The sequence below is a fragment of the Natrix helvetica genome, assembly GCF_964273705.1.
Source record: "Natrix helvetica genome assembly, chromosome: 3".
Lineage (NCBI taxonomy): Eukaryota > Metazoa > Chordata > Lepidosauria > Squamata > Natricidae > Natrix > Natrix helvetica.
In genome coordinates this window covers 142,395,947-142,417,551 of record NC_138549.1, presented here as the reverse complement: position 1 = coordinate 142,417,551, position 21,605 = coordinate 142,395,947, and the positions used below count along the sequence as shown (strand labels likewise).

The 21,605-nt window shown below is 38.0% G+C and overlaps 1 protein-coding gene across 5 annotated transcripts in view; it reads right to left on the bottom strand.

Moving 5' to 3' along the window:
- TOX2 (TOX high mobility group box family member 2) overlaps window positions 1-21,605 on the bottom strand; it is a 244,244-nt gene that overhangs the window by 90,497 nt on the left and 132,142 nt on the right. For all 5 annotated transcript variants that reach the window (XM_081948603.1, XM_081948599.1, XM_081948600.1 and 2 more), the window contains one exon: window positions 11,373-11,618. In XM_081948603.1, coding sequence (XP_081804729.1) covers window positions 11,373-11,618 — 246 coding nt within the window. The remainder of the gene's footprint in view (window positions 1-11,372; window positions 11,619-21,605) is intronic.

Below are 21,605 nucleotides of genomic sequence, written 5' to 3'. Positions count from 1 at the left end.
CTCAAGTTCGATGGTGTTTTAATGTATGACACTGACTGGCTTATTGCAGGGCGTCCTTAACATATAATATAACATAACACATAGAGCCAGTTTGGTCTGGTGGTTAAAGCGCCAGGCTATACAAAGTGGGAAACCATGAGTTTAAGTCCTGCTTTAGCCAAGAAAGCCAGCGCTTGCTCTCAGCCCAACTCAACTCACAGGGTTGTTGTTTTGAGGGAAAGTAGATGGAAAGTAGACAAACAGGTATGTTTGTCACCTTACATTATTTGTAAAAATAATAAAGTTGGGAGACAAGTAAATAAAAATTAAATAAATAAATAAAATTCCCTCTTTTTCTTTCTTAGCATTTGTGAAGGAACGTGGACCTCACCTTGATGAGGAATGAATGCATTATTAAGGGTAGAATTTCAGAAAAGACTTTTCTGTCCCTGCCTTGATTTTGTTTGGTATAAGATGGTGCAGTCAGACTTTATGATTCTGCAGTTCTACTCTACAGCCATAAAGAGCATTCCTAGACACCCTGCCATGCCTCTTTTTTGACCTTGCCTACTTTGAAAGCTATAACCCTGGGCTGGCTGATATGAATGACTATGAATAACCATGGCCAGGAGTATTTACATAAAATGCAAAACGTCACAAAAATAAATAATTATTTGTTCATGTAACACACCAAGCTAAAACCAATAAATCATGTTACGGGTTAATAGTCTGGAACATCTAAATATTAGTCATCCAACTGTAATGTGTTGAACATAAGTCAGCCATGTGTCAGCCCCCCCTCACCCTCCCAGGTAAACCAGAGAGGGTACAGGACTAGACAAGCTAATTCTACTTTATTATAAGGCTGCAATAACAGAATGCTGTAAGTCTGAAGATACAAATCTCCCGCTACCACTTTTAATTGCCTGATCAATTAAGTTTCTTCTTCCAACCATTAAGCCACTGGGGGGAGGCATTCCTTGTCTGATCATTTTCTAGGCAGCATCTCTTTCCCTCATTCCTCAAGGTCATTCTCTCCTACCATTGCATCATGGCTCTGTTTTTAAGTTGACATTTAAGGTATTTTAAACATTAGAAAGAAAGAGGCAAAAGTTAAAAGTACATGCATGGAAAATAATCCAGAGGAATGATTCCTACTCTGTGTATTCCGATTGAACTTTTTAGATTCAGCCTTTCCAGTGAATCAGATGTTCCAAGCACTTTTTCCTGCATCTTGAATCAAGAGTATACTCCATGTCATAGTCATTTTCCCTGACTACCAGTAAAGGGAAGAAGGAGAAACACTTGTTAGCAATACATAATGGAAGGCTGGATTCATAGAAGCAGGCAATTGCAAATAAAAGATTACTAAATTAATTTACTGGATAACTGGGAAGAAGTTGGTACAATTTGATTCCAGTTTTCTAAATAGACTGGTAAAAGGTAAAAATTTGGTTCAAAGCTACACCAAAGCCCACTGTAAACTTATCTCGCTCTTGTTTGTATGTGCCTGTGGTCATCTTGTATACCAGTTATAACTCTGACAAATCTAGATGCTGCTTTGAGATTGCTGAGCAGCTTGTCTCTCATGTAGAAGGCATAAAGAACAGCAGATGCCAGAGTTCAGGAGGGCAAGATGTGGGATGGTAACCATAGACTGTTTCAAAGAGAGATACTGTATGCCTATTGATGAATGTATTGAGTTGTTATATGCAAATTCTGCAAGAAACAAGAGTATAGAGACCTGATGAATTGATAAATTCCTAATAAAGTAATTGATTACCATAAAAACCATCATGTAATTCTTTTGAGGGGAAGATCAGAAATAAAATCCATTGAAACAGAATCCCAGAGTCCAATTGGCAAAAGGAGGAGCCCAAGTAAACTATCTGGTCTACCAGAAACAATATTGGCCCAGTGACAAACACGGTAAGATGAAACTTAATTGTTGGCATCTGCTGTTACTCTTGACCACTGAAGCTCTCTGAATATTCAGCTTGCAAAATTTTAAACACTTACCGATGGTCCTGCAATTCTATTGCAATATATGTTTTCTTAAAGGAAAGGGAACATATACATGAACATTATAAAGCAACTATCATGCATAAAGAAAGGCAAAGAATCACTCTAGAGGACATAAATCTGAGACCTGACATATGCATTCTTTTGTTATTGCAATCTAACTTGATCTAGCAAATCTACTGCCTATTTCCCTACCCCCCCAACCTTTCTGGAGGGTCTAATTCTGGGTCAGAGATAAAGTTGATTAGTTTCAAAATTTTGGTAGGTAGGGATGAGTGAGGAAAAAAAATCATATGCAGGTTCACATGATTGCTCTCTCTAAGAAATATCTCCATTGTTGAGACCATGCAACCAATTCTATTAAAAATGTCATAGCTCCTTTCATCTGGAAAAAGCAATCTGGATTAAAAAGAAATGGCAGAAGATCCCCATCTCCAGAATGTAAGAGGAGAATGGCTTCTAACACCATGTCTGAGATCTGTATAAAATAAAGAGAGAAAAGATGTCAGGATGCCTGAATAGCAGCTGGAAAGAAAAAGGATTTTTTCAAGTCCTGCAGTGCTGTTTGTTGTTGAACTTACATCCTTTTTTAGAAACTGAAAATGTGGTTTTGTATGCTCTGCAAAATTAGAGATGAACTTTTGGGGAAAATTTGCAAAGCTCAGAGAATGCTAAACATCCATCACATTTCACATTCTATATGTTGTACTTTGGTATTTCGTGCATTTCTGCAAGATCCATTTCTATGCCTTCTGTATATATCTAGTAACCCAAATAACCTAATTAAGGAAAGTCAAATGCACATTTTTCCAGCTTAGCAAAAATTATTCTGTTTGCAAAATCCCTAACATTTCCCAGCTCCAGTATTCTAAATATCAATGGAATTCAGCATGTTCCCCATAGCTGCTTCCAACAAAGAAGCATAGATATTATAAATGCCATGTAATAGAACATCATGTGCAGCGGGGCCAGGAAGGCTAATCTTAAAAATAAACTTGAGTGGGCCCAGAATAATTCCTCTGTTGTTGTAGTTACATTCAATATCATCAAGGCCTCAAGAAGAGAAAAGAAACACATTAACATCTGTGGCTACATCTCAACTGGTAAATTTCCTCCTCACTTTGTTCCTTTATAATGAGAACCTAGTATATGCAGAGTATTTATAGAACCAAAGGTTTTTTTTAAAACCAATACAGAAGGATGTGGTCAAAGGATCGGCTGAACTCCCTTTACTTTAATGAAGAGAACATTATTTTTCTTCCTCTCACAGTTATTGGAGATGAAAGGTTTCACAGGTGTAAAGAAATAGCTAAAAAGTAGGATATAAATTCTTTGGTCCTCTGGAAATTTCAGAAATTAACAAAACAATTCACTTCCATCAAACATTCTTCCTGCACATCTCCATTCACTTACCTGGGTTTACAGAAGACTAAGTCATTGGGACACAAATTGTAAAAATAAAGTCTGATAGCTTGAACAAATGAGATATTTTGAACAAAATCGGACATGTGTTCATTCATGCATTATTCCTTTTCCATACACTGTAATTTTTCCCCACCTTGAATATGATTTTCACTTTAATTCATGACGCTCCGGAGCTTATTTCAGAATCCTCTGAGTGCCTAACTTCTTACACTTGGATTAATTTTGGTCAGTTTCAAAGACTATAAAAGGGTGAACATTTTGATTAAGCCAAAGTTTGTTTAGCTATGATTTCTTGAATAAATCTCAATTGGCTGAGCTTAATGCCATGTTTTTAAAAAGGAACACACTAAGTCCCAAATATGAATCACATCATGCTAAGCAAAACAAAACCAAGCACATTACGAATTAGCAAAGAACCCAGAAACTGGTAGCCTGCTAGATTATGCAAGTATTCACCATTAATGTCTTTGTTGTCTTTAGACTTCATATTTCAAAGTTACATTCCATGGTTTAACACTTAAATTTTTGCACTTGCAAGGCGCTTCTGGGTTGAAAGGATTAGCCAGTGATATCACTGTTGCCTGGGTGATGCCCACTCGGGGGCTCCTTTCATGTCCCCAGCAGGAACTGGAGAGGAATGGGAGCTCAATCCTGCTCCATGGCAGCATTCAAGTCTCGAACATGGGCTTGCTAACCTCCACCTCAGTATCCAAATTACACAAGGCACCATGCTTTTTTTTAACACTTAATAAAAAAAACCATGATTTATATCTAATTCCCTGAGAAAAAGGCAAAAAATGAAACCTTGTCTTATTTAAATTTATTTTTACATGTGTTTTAGCAACTTCTAGAAATTTAGTGTGCCGTTCTGAGTGAGTGATTAATTTAATTTCAGAAAAAAGTGAATAACACAAATCACCTTACTGTTTCCACTTCTGGATTGTCATGCGATAATAAAGTACATTTTCTCAATTCACACCAAATCATAAATTTAACGTAAACATGCGTTTTGTTATTATCTTATTCTGCATTTCCTATATTTCTTTATGTTCAGTTCCATTTTAAAGCAATAGTTTTTTACTTATTCTGTTTTAGACCATCTGCATTTTGTTGAGATTTATTTTCATGTTCCCATTATTCAGAAAATTAATTACTATTTCCATGGATATTAATAACATCATTATACTATAAGAATATATTTCTAATTGCTTTCAGTTTCTAGCCTTAGTGAATCTAATTGAAAAGCTCAGGAGTATGCTATATATTTAGCAATCAAAAGTAATAAGCTCAACATTCATGACTAAAAATGACAATCAAAACTGAGATTAAGATCAATTCTTTACATATAGTATTGATATTTATTTATTAAATTTCTACACTCACCTAAGTGTCTTTTGGAAGTTTACCACAGCATATGTTAACATAAACAACAGCAAACATATGCATGGAGTTATAAACTTCATTTCTGAGAACATTTGCCATAGTCTATAGCAGCGATGGAGAACCTTTTTTGGCTCGCGTGCCACAAGTGGGGGGAGCGCAGGGGGGTCGTGTGCAGGCGTGCCACACCCATAATGTAATGCGCGACCCCCCAGTGCGCATGCACACACAACGCACGACCCCCCCCATTTTTACATGCTTTTTTCGCCCTTCCCAGGCTCCAGAGGCTTTATAGGAGCCTGGGGAGGGCGAAAAGAGCCTCCCCCACCCCCCCGGAGGCCTCCCCCGGAGGTGGTTTTAAGTGCTCTGAAGGCATCAGGGAAGCCTCCAGACGGTCCCTGAAGCCTTCGGAATGCTTAAAACGACCCTCCGAGCAACCCGGAAGTCACTTCGCGTGCCATAGGTTCGCCATCACTGGTCTATAGTTACTTCTGTGCAGTTCAGTGAACTTCAGTTGAAGACAAAATAATGCCTTTAGCAACACAGCTTGTAGTAGAGGAATCAATGGATTTAGTGTATCATTTATTCATTTATTTGTTCCCAAACCTTTTATGTTTAAGTCAGCCAGTATGTTTGTTTAGGTTTCTGTCTATAAAAGAAGGACAATAATTTTCTCTTTTTACGTAAGAGTTATTGTGAGAATTATTTACTCATTAGTGTGCAATGTTTTGAAGATAGGATAAGAGGCAGAAATGTGCAAAATAATTTGAATATAAGGGAATGCCAACACTCTAGGACAGTTTTCCTTACCAGGTGCTTTTCAGGTATTTTGAGTTTACTTATTTATTTATTTATCTATCTACCTATTTGTCTATTTATTAGTTGAGGTCACAAAACTCATGCAATAAGACTCTGGGCAGCATACAATAGTAAAAAACGAACAATAAACCAATATTAAAACACACAGAATGTATCAATATAAAAGATGAAATACAACAATAGTGACTAAGCATCATAGCACAACATTCAACTGGATGTTTTTCTAATTCATGTTCTTGGGAGAAGGCAGTTAATCTGGCCTTATGCTATGTAGGGTTTTAAATCTGACAGCACAAAATAGTGGTATTACGTGGGCACAATGTAATGGACTACTGAAAAGTCCACATGATGTTCAAGAACTGCCTTATTTGAATGCTTGTTTAATGTTTATGCCATATGTTTCCTAGCATCTCGTATAGAATTATTCCAGTGATCCAATAGGAAAGTAACCAAGACATGATGACTATGAGCAGGGGCCTTTGATTCAGGAATAAATGCGACTAGTACACAAGGCATAGTTGTGCAGAGATCTTATAGCTGTCACTTGCTCTTCAAGCAGGAACTGAGAATTCAAGAGAATCACCATATTTCACATGAGATCTGAAAGATGGAAAGCCTCCAACTCCCAGATCTGAAAACCTGTCCCCCCTTAGTCTTGACAGGATTAAGACACAATCTGTTCTTGCCATCCAGATCCTGTAGACACTGGGGAACAACCTTGACTTTTTCACTTGGGCAGCTAGGAGCAGAAATATTTTACTAGATTTACTCTGCATAATGATCATTCCTTGCCCTATAGAGACAAATGGACAAAACAAATTACTAGCAGCTTCATGTGGATTTGGAAAAGCAGACAGGTGGGATAAAGCCCTGAGGCACCCCATAAAGTAGGGCTCAATTGTTTCCCTCCCACTAACATCAATTAAGAACCGCCTCAGAGAAGAAATACCCTCCCTCCCAACCTCAGCCAATCCAGAATGATATCATAGAGGATGGGAATGAAGGCCAGCAAGAGATCAAGGACAGTCAGAATGGATGTACCATCCCCATTCTGAGCTCACTCCATACTATATCCTAGTCTGAATCCTGTCTGGGATGATAATCCACTTTCAACAGGGTCTTCTGAAGCGGGAGATTGACCACCTTCTCCAAACTTCCTTAAAAAGGGAAAGTTGGAGACTGGATGAAAATGTCCAGATTAGCTGGTTCCTTGAGAAGGAGTCCCTATTTCAGAGCTGGCAGAACCACATATACCCCTCATTCAAAGGCATTTATCAATGCATGGAGCCACTCATATGCTCCCTCCTTGTAGGGATCTAATACACAAGTATCTACAGCGTAGGGAATCTTGTCTACTTCCTTGAATGTTCAAATTCTTCCCAAATAATATCAAAAGTCTAGAGGAGATTGGCTTTGGCTTTGGCTTGGCTTCCTATGAATTAAAACCGCCAAGCCGATTCCTAGAGAAGATTGGCTTCTGCTTGGCTTCCTGTGGGTTAAAACCACCAAGCTGATCCCTAGAAGAGATAGCCTTCAGCTTGGCTTCCTGTCACGGGAAACCAAGCTGAAGCCAATTTCCTCTAGGAATCAGCTTGGTCGTTTTAACCCACAGGAAGCCAATCCAAAATTTTACTTTTGGGATTGACAAGAACTACACCTTCTTCGCAGAGTCTTGAGAAAGTGTAGGGCATCCCTTCTTTTCTTTTCTTTCACTGTAAAGCCTGTTCTAGTTTTTTGGCTGCATCCAGGACCACAGTGAAAAGGAGCATTTTAGGATGCTGCATTTGAGTGACTGTCTTTAGCATTTCATTTTCTTCTTCATCCTCATCAAGGGCCAGGCTGGGTATGCCTCATAAACAATGGAACAGTGGGACAAAGGAAATAGTGAAGATCAGCTGGTGTGGTGCAATGCAGGGCAGCAAGGGTATGAATTGGGGCTCCCCAAGTATTCAGCTGTTCATGAGGGGTGGTTCCTTTGCACTGTAGTACATTATTGGAGCCTCCTGGGCTTTTGGCCCAACTGAAATATCCTCATGTTTCTTACTTGGAACTCCCTCTGCTTAACAAACCACAAGAATATTTGCGGGGATTGCAGTCATTGAATAAAGTGGTCATGTGATGTATTGCTTAGTCTTAGCAACTTAGAACTGAGGAGAAATTTCCTGACAGAACAATTAATCAGTGGAACAACTTGCCTCCAGAAGTTGTGAATGCTCCAACACTGGAAGTTTTAAAGAAGATGTTGGATAACCATTTGTCTGAAGTGGTATAGGGTTTCCTGTCTAGGCAGGGGGTTGGACTAGAAAACCTCCAAGGTCCCTTCCAACTCTGTTATTCTATTCTATTCTATTCTATTCTATTCTATTCTATTCCATTCCATTCTATTCTACTCTATTCTATTCTTAGTGAGTACTTTGTTCAATGACCAATATTCTAGTTCCAATTGTGATCATTATGCAAGAACTACTTGTATACCTTATTGCACACATAAATATGCAGGTATGCAAAACTACATGTAGGTATTAACAGGTCTATCTATATTTTGTGTGTATTTTGTATAGTGTACATTTATTGGTGGAAGTTAAGACACTGTCTTTGGATGTCATCTTGCTTAAGAAATACATATTGAGCATAGAAACATTTTTGGAAGAAAAACTGTGAAAATAGAATAGCACAACTGTATCGTGATATTATGATAATGAGGTTTTAATTATTATTTTAATAACGGTTTGATTTTGATTTCAATTGTGTAGTAATCTTTGTTGTTGTTTGATACTTTATTTTTAATTGTTGTAAACTATGTCTTAGATAAAACAAATAGAAAGAGTATATAAATAAATAAAATACATATTGTATTAATGCCACTTGGAGAATTTCTACATACGTTACTGGGAGATATGTTGCCTAGTCTACAAATGGTGCAAATACTGGGAACGAATGGCTGATTTACTGTGACATGACATTTAATCAGGGATGGAAATGTTAATGGTTTGGAAAAAGATATCTGACAGAAAGAGAGAAAAATTATTTTGGCCTTAAAATAGAAAGACAATTTTCTTCCTTAACACCCTCTTTGCAGTTGAAAACCTTAGGGATATGTCAACACTCCAGATGCACCATTTAAAATAAAACACTCTTCACTGACAATCAGCTGGGAAACTTGGACTTCCCCAGATTTCTTTTCGATTTTCATTTTCATTACAAGGGGGAAACAAATCTTAATATCCTACTCTATGCTTATAGCACACTAAGCCCTCTTCTTATCTTCTTACATCTCAGTCCTGATTTATTGTCATGATACTGCATTTATAAAACAGACCCATAAACTACAGAACATTTCCCAAGGACTATTCTAAATAAATTATTTCATATATAAGATGCTTAATAAATCCCTTTCTCCTCATTTCTTTGGATATTTTAGAAACTGATTTATATGTGCAATATCTTTTTTCAAAAATGAGACAATCAATGTAGAATAAAATTATCATGTTATGAAAATAGGGGTCAGGCACTGGGTCTGTGCTTTAAATTAAACTGAGAGGGAAATATCTTTCATATGAAATTGACTCTTTTGTCTCAGAAATGAATGGTTTAATCAACTCGGCTGAAGAGGAGCATAAAGTAATGTTTGATTTCACACAAAGGTATCTATCTGTTGAGTGGGAGATGGCTTTGGCAGAGTAAATATCAGTGGAATCCCTTCAATTAGACACAAATAAATTGAATATCTGAAAATGTAGGGGACTTTAGTAAAGGGGTAGATGAGTTTCTCCTGGTTTATACTCTATTATTTATTGCTAATTTTTGCAAGCAATTTCTCTCTTTCTATTTCTTTTTCCAGAACACCCTGAACACTACCCTTCCTCAAAAATTGTTATTAATAGATGAAGCATTTTTTCAAGATAAGATCTGTCTGTATACACAAATGTATATATCCATGGCTCTATGTATATTTGTATATTTATAATTTGGTTGTTACAAATTTGGTTGTACAAATTTAGACTCCTATCATCTATTCTTATAGGTAGGTTAGACTGAGAGATAAGAACTCCCAATACCAGTCAGTAAAGTCAAAGTTTCCCATATCATATTATACTATATTGATCAGCATATGCTAATAGGGGAAACTTTCATTTCACTTGATTATAAGATAGTTTAGGATTGTTTCATGCAGGGCTATTTTGCTACTCTATTTCCCCCCATTTCTACACTATTATTTTATTATAATTAATTATTAGTTACCAAATATTAGGGAAGTAGAATTTAGATGTTTTAAATAAAAAATTATGAAAATTATCTCTGTTAGCTAGATTCTCTGAAGTCATAATCATTACATTTTCTCATACACTAAACCTGTAATTTCCATATTGCTTATTAAATCACAATTGACATTGATATAACATGTATTTTTTCTTATCTTAGCTCTGGACAAGCTCTTTAAAAATTCTTTTCCACGCCCATCTTTTTTTTTAAATTTAACAAATTATTCCTATGCTGCTACTTTATGCAAAACAGTAACATCCAGGAGTGAAATTCAGCAGGTTCTGACAGTTTCTGGAGAAAGGTAGCGGAAATTTTGCGTAGTTCAGAGAACCGGCAAATACCACCTCTGGCTGGCCCCAGAGTGGGGTGGAAATGGAGATTTTGCAATATCCTTCCCTTGCTCACAGGGGAAGGATATCCTCATGCCCACAGAACCGGTAGTCAAAAATTTTGAATTTCACCACTGGTAACATCTAATCCAAAGGCTTCATATTACAGTAATTCAAACTTTTTATTGTAGACTATTTTGAATATACAATAAAGACTTGAGCTTGCTTTTTTAGCATTTCAATCATTGCCAATTTATCCTGATTTTATTTTGCCAGCAGAAAAAACTTGATGGACATTAATACAGTAAAGGGACTGGGGATGAAAAATGTACAGTTCTCATCCGTTCTAAAGGCCTGTGTTGTTTCTGGTTTTTTCAGTATTCTTTTTATTATTTCTAGGCTATTCTGCTGAGGTACTTCATTATCAGTCTTATAATACCTTTTAAGAAAAGGATAGGAAATAAGAAAAAAATATCTTAATTAAAATTATTTGTATGGTATTTTCCAAATATCGAATTAATTGTCCACTGTTCAACATATCCTTTAATCTACTGAGAAAATTCACTTTCTTGATCACAAAGTAACTAAGATTAATATGATGGTATATATATACTAGCCAGTGTAGTACAGTGGTTAGGGTGCTGAACTAGGAACAAAGATATGACAATTCTAGTCCTGCTTTAGACATGGAAGCTGGCTAAGTGATTTTGGACCAGTCATTATCAGCACTAGACTGAGAAGTGAAAAAAAATCTATCTACCAACTAGCATTGAACTAACATGGTAGAATTTAGTATGTAACTAAATTCATAAAAGGTTTTATTTGTATGCATGTTGGTATTATGTTAGAAAAACAATATACAAAATCACAGATTAACAAAAAAATCTGGTTTAGCAAAACAGAAATATTCAGTTACTTAATGGTGGTTCTTAAAATAAGTCATGGGCTCTGCACAAAATTAAGAATGTTAATTTGTCATAGTCAAGAACATCTGGAATTTTAAAAAGTATTGAATCTAAAGCAGATTTTTATCTCAGGAATAAGTAGAAATTGATGTCTCCTCTTATAAATTGTATTCCGTTATATCTGTAATAATCATATAGAAAGGTAAAGGTATACAAAATGAGGTACAATAATAGAAAAAATATTACTCACGGTAGGTAGCTGACTAGACAGGAGGTGCCCATCTTGGCTCAACATATTAGATACCATAATAGCAGGCAGGTCCATATTCTGGTAGGAATATGCTGGTATCAGGCTATTTGGGGGGAGATTGTGGCACAGTGAATGATATCCAGTTTCATGATCCACCAAGTGAAGGAGGGATGGCTCAGGGAGATTAGGAGGAGTAATAGGAGGGATTTCATAATCTTCATTATTTTCATTCTGACCATTGTATGTCTAAAATAAAAACACAACAAAAGATAGTTTGACACTTCTCATATTTTTTTAAAAACCCATACTTGTTTCTCCAAAAGCTATTTAATACAGGTAGTCCTTGAGCTAGGACCACAATTGAACTCAACATTTCTATTGCTAAGCGAGACAGTTGTTAAGTGAGCTTTGCCCCATTTTATGACCTTTCTTGCCACAGTTCTCAAGTGAATCACTGCACTTGTTAAGGTAGTTTCATGGTGATTAAGTGAATTTGACTTTTTCATTGACTTTGTTAGTCAGAAGGTCGCAAAAGGTGATCACATGACACTGCAACCGTCATAAGTACATGCTGGTTGCTAAGAGTCCAAATTTTGTTCACATCACCATGGAGACGTTGCAAGGTCAAAAGTGTGAAAAATGATCATAAATTAGTTTTAAGTGCTTGTAACTTTGAACATTCACTAAATGAATATTTATAAGTCAAGGACTAGCTGTATGGACAAAATTTATATACATTTTTCCATTCAATACTGTTTTGAATAATGAGGAATCTCAGTTCCTTCAATGCAATGACTGCTTAAATTTGAGATATATTTATAATAATATAAAGGGCTATATTATCTGAATGAGTAAAATGGGCTGTTGACTGTTTTAAATTAAATATTAATATATACAATAACTTACATATTGTAACTATTTAATACAATAATTTATTTACTAAATAATACCATAATTTAAGCCATCATGCACATCATTATGAGAAGTGACAACTGATGGAGAACATATTACTTTAAATAATAGTGTATTTAAGGCTCCTTGTTCTTTGATTCTGTGACATAAGCTACTGAGGTCTGGAAAAATTTGAGCAAGAATTCTAAATACTGTGATAGCCAGTGAGTTGTGTCTTGTTTTAGTTGCTTAGAGAATGATCTAAATATAGCAGTTCTTGATGCTCTGAATCAGAAGAATGCTTTTGAGCTGAAGAAAGATTTAATTCTGAGATATTTAAGTTGCATTAGTCTTTTATAACCCAAACTAGCTTCTTATGGTCTTTTAGATGAATACCTCCTTATTATGAGGCCAGATTTGTAGACAGAGAATAAAATATATGGTGGATAGGAACATGTAGAATGACCAAACCTGGATCCACTAGGTATATAAAGAGAGAGAAGATCACTAGAGCAACCTGCAGAGAGAGGAATTACATCAGATTTGCTTCAGAAAATGTCTCAGCAACTGTCCAATAACCTAGGACTGTCCAGGATCATTTGGACAGCTTTTGAAAAAAAAGAGATTGGATGAAAGGCATGTAAAGATGAAAGAGGTTATGGATGGAAGGTGGAAAGCTCAGTAGAATAGGTGTCTGGGAATATAAAACAAGTTAACGACAACATGGAAACATTGGAGAGTAAGACATAAGTTATAGAGTGAGAGTTGTAAAGAGAACTTAGATGATCTGTTTGTTTGTTTGTTTTTATTGGATTTATATGCCGCCCTTCTCCAAAAGGACTCAGGGCAGTGTACAACATTAAAAAACACACATCCCAAAACTTAAAAAGAAATTAAATACATATCCAAAATTTATAAATACATATCCGAATTTATAAGACAATACATTTAAAAATGAGTTAAAATTAACAGGCCAGGCCGGCTTGCTGGAAAAGCGAACTTTTTAGGGTGCGTCGGAAGGACCAGAGATCAGGGATTAGGCGAAGCTCCGGGGGCAGCTCATTCCAGAGGGAAGGTGCTCCCACAGAGAAGGCTCTCCCCCTGGGGGTCACCAGCCGACACTGTCTGGCCGACGGCACCCTGAGGAAGCCAACTCTGTGGGATCGTACTGGATGGTGGGAGGCTACTGGTGGCAGTAGGTGGTCTCGCAGGTACCCTGGGCCTAAGCCATGGAGCGCTTTAAAGGTCATAATTAATACCTTGAATCGCACCCAGAAAACAACCGGCAACCAGTGCAGGCCGCCTAAAAGGGGTGTAACATGGGAGCACCTAGGTACCCCCATGACAACCCGTGCGGCCTCATTCTGGACCAGCTGAAGCCTCCGGGTGCTCTTCAAGGGCAGCCCCATGTAGAGAGCATTGCAGTAGTCCAGGCGAGAAAGGACGAGGGCATGAGTGACTGTGCACAGAGCATCCCGATCCAGGAAGGGGCGCAATTGACGTACCAGGCGAACCTGGTAAAAGCCCCCCCTGGTCACGGCTGTCAGGTGTTTTTCTAAACTAAGCCGCGTATCCAGGAGGACTCCCAGATTGCGAGCCTTCTCTGAGGGGGCTAAAATTTCTCCCCCTATCGTCAAAGATGGAACAAGATGTACAAATCAGGATGATGGAAACCACAGCCACTCAGTCTTGGAGGGATTGAGCTTGAGCCTGTTCCTCCCCATCCAGATCCGCACAGCCTCCAGGCATTGGGACATCACGTCGAGGGCATCGTTTGGGTGGTTTGGGGTAGAGATGAAAAGTTGGGTATCATCAGCATATTGATGATACCGTACCCCAAAACCACGGATGATCTCGCCCAGCGGTTTCATGTATATGTTGAACAGGAGGGGTGAGAGAACCGACCCCTGGGGCACCCCACAAGTGATGCGCCTGGGGGTCGATCTCTGCCCTCCAGTCAATACAAACTGCGACAGATCCGACAGGTAGGAGGAGAACCGCCGTAAAATGGTGCCCCCCACTCCCAACCCCCCAAGTTGTCACAGTAGGATACCATGGTCGATGGTATCGAAAGCCGCCAAGAGGTCAAATAGGACCAGGACAGAGGAGCAGCCCCTGTCCCGGGCCCACCAGAGATCATCAACCAATGCGACCAATGCTGTCTCCGTGCTGTACCCAGGCCTGAAACCCGACTGAAACGAATCCAGGTAGACAGCTTCATCCAGGTACTGGGGAAGCTGATGTGCTACCACACTCTCGACAACCTTTGCTACAAAGCGAAGGTTGAACACCAGATGATAGTTGGCTAAAGAAGCTGGGTCCAGGGAAGGCTTCTTAAGAAGGGGCCTCACCACTGCCTCCTTCAAGGAGGTGGGAAAGAACCCCTCTCTCAATGAAACATTGGTAATCGCCTGGAGCCAGCCTCGTGTCACCTCCTGGGAAGCCGAAACTAAACAAGAGGGACACGGGTCCAGCACACAAGTGGCAGCACTGAGTCTCCCCATAATCCTGTCCATGCCTTCGGGGGTCACAGGTCAAACCCATCCCAGACTCTCTCCTCAAGATTCATCCCCATCGGCTCGTCTGAATCTACCCAGTCAGAGTCCAAGCCTGTCCGGATCTGAGCGATTTTATCCTGCAGATACTGAACAAATTCTTCAGCCCTACCCTGCAAGGTGTCTTCCCCAGTTCCTTGGTTAAGTAAGGAGCGGGTCACCCTAAACAGGGCAGCTGGGCGGTTATCTACAGACGCGACAAGAGCGGAAAAATATTGCCATTTTGCCGCTTCTATCGCCACTAAGTAGGATTTAATATGAATTCTTACTAGTCTTCGATCAGATTCGGACCGGCTGGCCCTCCAGCCACTCTCTAGGCGTCTTTTCCGGCATTTCATCTTCCGGAGCTCCTCGGTAAACCAGGGAGCCCCCCGGGATCGACACCGGGTCAGAGGCCGCAAAGGCACAACGCGATCCAAGGCCCCAGAGGCAGCCCTATCCCAGGCTTCCACTAGGGCCTCGGTCGAGTTGTGAGCAAGGGATTCAGGAAAAGTCCCAAGCTCCATCAGGAACCTTTCAGGGTCCATCAGGTGCCTGGGGCAGAATCATCTAGTCGGTTCCGCCTCCCTGCGGCGAGGGGTAGCGGTATGGAAGTCAAGCCTGATGAGGAAATGATCAGACCATGACAAGGGTTGAATAGAAATATCCCCTAAATCTAGATCATTCATCCACTGCCCAGAGACAAAAATCAGGTTGAGCGTGTGTCCCCCATTATGGGTGGGGTCTTGAATTAACTGAGTTAGGTCCATAACTGTCATGGAAGCCATGAACTCCCGAGCTGACTCGGATGTCTCGCCAATGGAAGGCAGATTGAAATCCCCCAGGACCATGAGCCTGGGGAAATCAACCACCAATCCAGCTAACACATTCAGCAGCTCCAGCAGGGCTGATGAAATGTAGCAGGGAGACAGGTACGTAACAAAAAGGCCCACCTGAGCTCCAAGGCCCCACTTCACAAAGAGGGACTCACACCTGCCTATCTGAGGCACAGTGACCTCCTGAGGTCTGAGACTTTCCCTAATAACCACCACCACCCCACCGCCCCTGCCGTGGGCTCTCGGCTGGTGAAACGCCCGGAAGCCTGGTGGGCATAGTTCGCTAAGGGGCACACCCCTCTCATGGCCCAACCAGGTCTCCGTAATGCACATATGTCTATTTGAATTGAGACTAAAGGAATTTTGAATGAGATTTAGATTGATCACAGAGGATTCTACTGAAGATATTAAGAGAAAAATTACTAAAGCTATAGTAATTTTTTTTAATTGGGATTGGAAGAAACAGAAATCAATAAAGTATACAAAATAAATATAAAGTTTGCAAGATTAAGAAATGTTCCAAAGTTTTGGTGCAATTTTACAGGAAGAAGACAAGGGATCAAGTTTTGCAGCAGCTTTTTAATAGAAGACTGAAGATTAATAATAGATGAATAATACTTGGGTTTTTTTGTAATTATTTAATTATATTTTTTCATAAGGGAAAGGTTTTTTTTTCCTTTGATGAGAGACTAAAGCAGAAAAAGATCCCATTTTTATGCAACAAATTGGAAGGTATAATTTTTACTTTTAAACAGCAGTTTTTTCAATTGAATTCAATCCAAAAGGCAAGAGAATTTCTAGAAAGGCAATACCTAACTGCGGTATCAGAAGAGATTACATAAAAACTCTAACAGGTGCAACAGGAAACTGAAATGTATGATACTGAACTAGGCCCCATAGATTTTTTTAAATGTTTGGTTTGATTATGGCTTACAAATGCTTTACGTGAAATATAAATGCAGCAAATGCTCCTCAAAAAGGAAGAAATCATTATTTTAAAAAAAATTAAGCTGTAATTTGCTCAAAAAAGGCACATTAGAAAAAAAGGACATTAAGATGTTTGATTTATAAAAACTTGAGTGAATAATTCATTTCAGCGGGAAGAAAAAAAAGAAACAGAATTGTTTTGTATATAAATCCCCAAGTACAACCACTGATTTTACTGATTGATGAGCATGGCAGATACTGATAAATTATGCCTTAAATTAAAACATGATTTGGATTTCAAAGAATTGGATTCGGATTGGATTTATTGGATTTATATGCCGCCCTTCTCCCAAGGACTCAGGGCGGCCTACAACATTAAAAAACACATATCACAAAAGTTAAAAGGAAATTAGATACGTATCCAAAAAACAAACCCAATTAATATAACAATAACATTTTAAAAATTATATAAAATTAACAGGCCAGGCTGGCTTGCTGGAAAAGCCAATTTTTTAGGGCACATCGGAAGGACAGGAGGTTGGGGATTATGTGAAGCTCCGGGGGCAGCTCATTCCAGAGGGAAGGCGCTCCCACAGAGAAGGCTCTCCCCCTGGGGGTCACCAGCCGACACTGTCTGGCCGACGGCACCCTGAGGAGGCCAACCCTGTGGGATCCCACTGGATGGCTATTGGCTATTAAGGTTTCTGAAGTAGAGCTATTACTAAAGACATTTTTGATGATTATAAGTTTGGTTTATAAAAGAACATTTAGTTCTTTTTGATGGAGGATAACTTAAAAATTGCTACAGAAAGATGCAATGGTGGAAAATTATAAATTGAAATTTAAACATTTTTTGAAAATAATTTAGATAAAGGTACTGACTTAAAAGTTTTTATTAGATAAAAATAAAGGTTCCCCTCACACATATGTGCTAGTCATTCCCGACCCTAGGGGGCAGTGCTCATCTCAGTTTCAAAACCCAAGAACCAGTGCATGACTAAACACCAAAGGCACATGGAATGCTGTTATCTTCCCACCAAAGGTGGTTCCTATTTTTCTACTGGCGTTTTTACATGCTTTCAAACTGCTAGGTTGACAGAAGCTGGGATAACTAACAGGAGCTCACTCAGTTACATGGTGCTAGGGACTACCAAACTGCTGACCTTTCTGATTGACAAGCTCAGTGTCTTAATCACTGAGCCACCATGTCCCTTAAGTTTTTACTAGAGGTTATTTTATACAACCTAATAGTGAACTAAAAAAGAAGAGTCAAGAAAAAACACAAGCTATTTTGTATGGAAAAAAAAAGAAATTTCCACAGAAGACAAGTACGTCTTAGCAAATTAAGCTTTTACGAAAACACTTTAGGAGTAAAATAAAAAAGAATTATGTAAAGTCAAAATTTCGAATTTGCAAATAAACCAGAGAAATGGCTAGCATATAATTTACCAAAAATTTATATTGAAATTACAAGAGGGAGATACTGTATTAATGGATAATACAGTAAAAGAAAAGCTGGTTCATCATGATGAAGTCAATGTGGAAAAAGTTGGATCAATGCATTAGTTTATGACTCTGTAGTAGTACTGGAGCTCTATGTAAAATCAGTATTTTTCACCCTTAAACTTGCTGGCTCTGTTCTCAAAACAATCAACCATTTCATTTTGCCAAAAAAAAAAAAAAATGTAATTGAAGAAGTGCGGATGTAGCCTATGAGTTTGCTTTTTCAAATGCAATCTCAAAGCAGATTAAATTTAATCGGTTTGCCCTAAAATCTCAAATTGAATCATGCCCATTTCTCACAGTCCTGGCACTTATTATCTTTGATTTAAGATAGTTGGGAGTTAATTTCCTTAATCCACTCGAATGATTAAAACTACATGGAATACGCCTGATAATACATGCATGTAGTTTTTAACTGTTATCTACGAATCTATAAAATAATAATCAGCTCTTGAAAACTATTAAATGAAAATACTAAAATGATTTTGGGTTTTGCTATCCTTTCCTTGTTGTGATCCTATTATTGCAATCATAATCATATGGCACTAGCAAATATACAGTAGAGAGAAGCATAGATCATTGGGCACTACTATAACCAAAAATAAAACTGATATAACAATAATAGTGGTGATGATCACTAGGATTAGTGCTAATCTATAATCAAAAGGGGCGGGGAATAGAACAAATGTAGGCACAAAATCAGGCAACCTGGGCAAATGCATCAGTGTCCTAACAGGATAGAAGAAATGACTGATAAGCATCACATCTCTACCAAGGCAGTTCTTTAAAATGGGATAAATGAAAAAATTTCAATATTCCCTGTAAAGAGAGTAAACAAAGGAATGTGTGGTTTATGAATTCCACAGAAAGATATTCATATTGGCATATACATTGCAGAATACCCCCTATAGGATTGGGGGCAGTAATGGATGCCCTCTGGCCAAGGTGAATGCCCAACAACAGTTCAGAGTTATAATAGTGAGATAGGATAATGACACATGCCAATCTGAGAAAAATTCTGAAACTGTGGGGCTGAATATTAGGTTTGGAGTGGTTTGTAAATCAATATCTCAGCTAAGTTCTTTATGATGATTCTTGGCATTTTTAAACCCTAATAAACAGAACCTTTCCAAAAAAGACTATAGTCTGTGGTTAGCTTTTATTAGCCAGGCTGAATTAAAATAGTATCTGAAAATCACTGGAGCCAGGGAAAAAAAACAATTTTAACTGGAAATTAATGAGGTAGTACCAGGCATTGGCACCCAGGGAAACTAAACCTGTCTCTATGTGTAAGGCAGCATTCTTGATGCACCATGGATAGCTTCCGGGGTTTAAAAGTGCAAATCTCAACACCATGAAGAAGCTTAGAAATAACCTTAGCAAGGAAGATCTTGCGAGCTATTGGAATAAAATGTGCCCCTTTGATGGAAGAAATCTGTAGATGGTTGAGGAGCTATGTTGGCCCCAATAAATGTGAAGTCCAAGATAAGGACGCCTGGAATTGCCCCCAACATGTTTATAAGTATTCATTTAATTTATTGGGGTCCCATTAATTAGCTATTTATCCATCTTATAAACACATAGTGCAATAAAATAAAATAAAACTTTTGATGATTTGCCATAAGTTGTTGTTTAGGCAAAAGAAAGTCAATGACCTCAATGCCTGTCTCATTCCCATTGGTAAAGACAGACAAAATTGCTATGTTGTCTGCATATAGCAAAGCTAGAATTGCACAACCTACAGCCATGTGGAGAGTGAGAATCAGAAGACCTCAGAGCTTGAATTATTGAATTAATATACATATTGAAAAATAAGAGTACTAGAATGTACTCTTGCCTTACCTCTGTCTGGATGGAAACAGCTCCAGAAAAATAACATCCAGGAAATATATTAAGGTGATGGAATAAAGAGTCTAAGTAAGAAGGAACAATATTTTATCCACTGAGGATCCTATTAGTTTTTCCCATATCCAGTACCTTGGAATCAAATAAAAAAATGATTTGAAATCCAGAGAGGTTGCAAAAAGGAATCCTTTGGGATATGTATTTTTTAGTTAAATGGTGTAGTCTAAATCCCATCTGCTCCTCAGAAAGATATTTTCACTTTAGACCTGATCCGATATTTTTAAATAAAGGTATTTTCTAGATTGCTTGAGACAAGCTACTAAGTTTGTAATTTAGATTACAAATTTAATTTGTAATTTAAGTCCATTAAGTCCAATTCCTTTATTCTTATAGACCAGTGTTTCTCAACCTTGGTCACCTGAAGATGCATGGACTTCAACTCCCAGAATCCTGGGAATTTTAGTCCACGCATCTTCAGGTGGGCCAAGGTTGAGAAGTACTGTTATAGACTATGGCCCCATTCCCTTCAGACAGAAAATCTCCTGAGCTGGTAATATAAGTAAACAGGGCAGCCGGCAATGGCCCACCAATCTTTATTTTCCTCTAGTAAACTGGAGGGAATGAAAGCACCTCTAGGAGCTTTTCCGGGTTTTAAGTGCTACCTTTATAGACTGGCTGGAAATCATTCTTGATTCAAAATGCTTATTGATTGAAGTTTGCTGCTACAATATGTGTATATTATACCTATCTTTTCAGCCTTGATTTCAGAGTATAATTCAAAGTGCTAGTCTTTGCATGATGAAGCCCTCTATGGCTTGGTGCCAAAGTATGTTTAGGACAACATATTCCATCTCTAGTCAACCCATCTGAAGATTCATCTAAAGATTCATCTAAATAAAGCTACTAGTGCTTTATTTAGAGAGCTACTAGTCCCAGTTCCATGAAGAGGTTGAGACCAGAAAGCACAATTTTTCCAACTCAACTCACTTGAATCTAGATTTCCCCTCTTGGTAATGTTATGAGTTTTTGTACTGTGGGTTTTTATTCATTAATATTTATTGTACTTCATGCTTTGTTTTATTAGAAAACTGAGAATACTATGGATAGCTAAGAAAACAAACAGATCAACAGAGTGTTTTCACTTGAGGCATAAATGACCAGGCCCAAATTGTCATATTTTGGATCCATTAGAAAACATCTAGCTCTCTGGTAAAGTCTACAATGCAGAAAAAGGAGGAAGGAAACAGAAGAAGAGGATAACCAGCAGCAAGATGGATAGAAAAAAAGAGAGAGCATCTATGTTTCTCCAATGTTTTCTCCAGCTTCTAGCGTGTTACTAATGTGTGAATACACCTTATATTTTTTTTAAAAATGCTGCCTATCATTGTTTTACATAGAGAGCTTGGAATATGGATAAGGAAAATGTAAGGTAATAGGAAGTAAATCACTGAATGGATGAGAAGGAATTTTAATTATTTTTGAAACGTAGTGAAATCCCAAAATATTATTTTGTTAAAGATAATTGCCATTAATTTGGCTCCCACCACGGTGCCCACAATTCAATCAAGTGCCATATGAATATAATACTGTCTAAAACTACATACAGAAAATATTTAATATTTAAGATATCTATTCAAATAAACAAAACGGACCTAGGAGATATAGTCATAAATATAGAGGTCAATGCATTTTTTCTT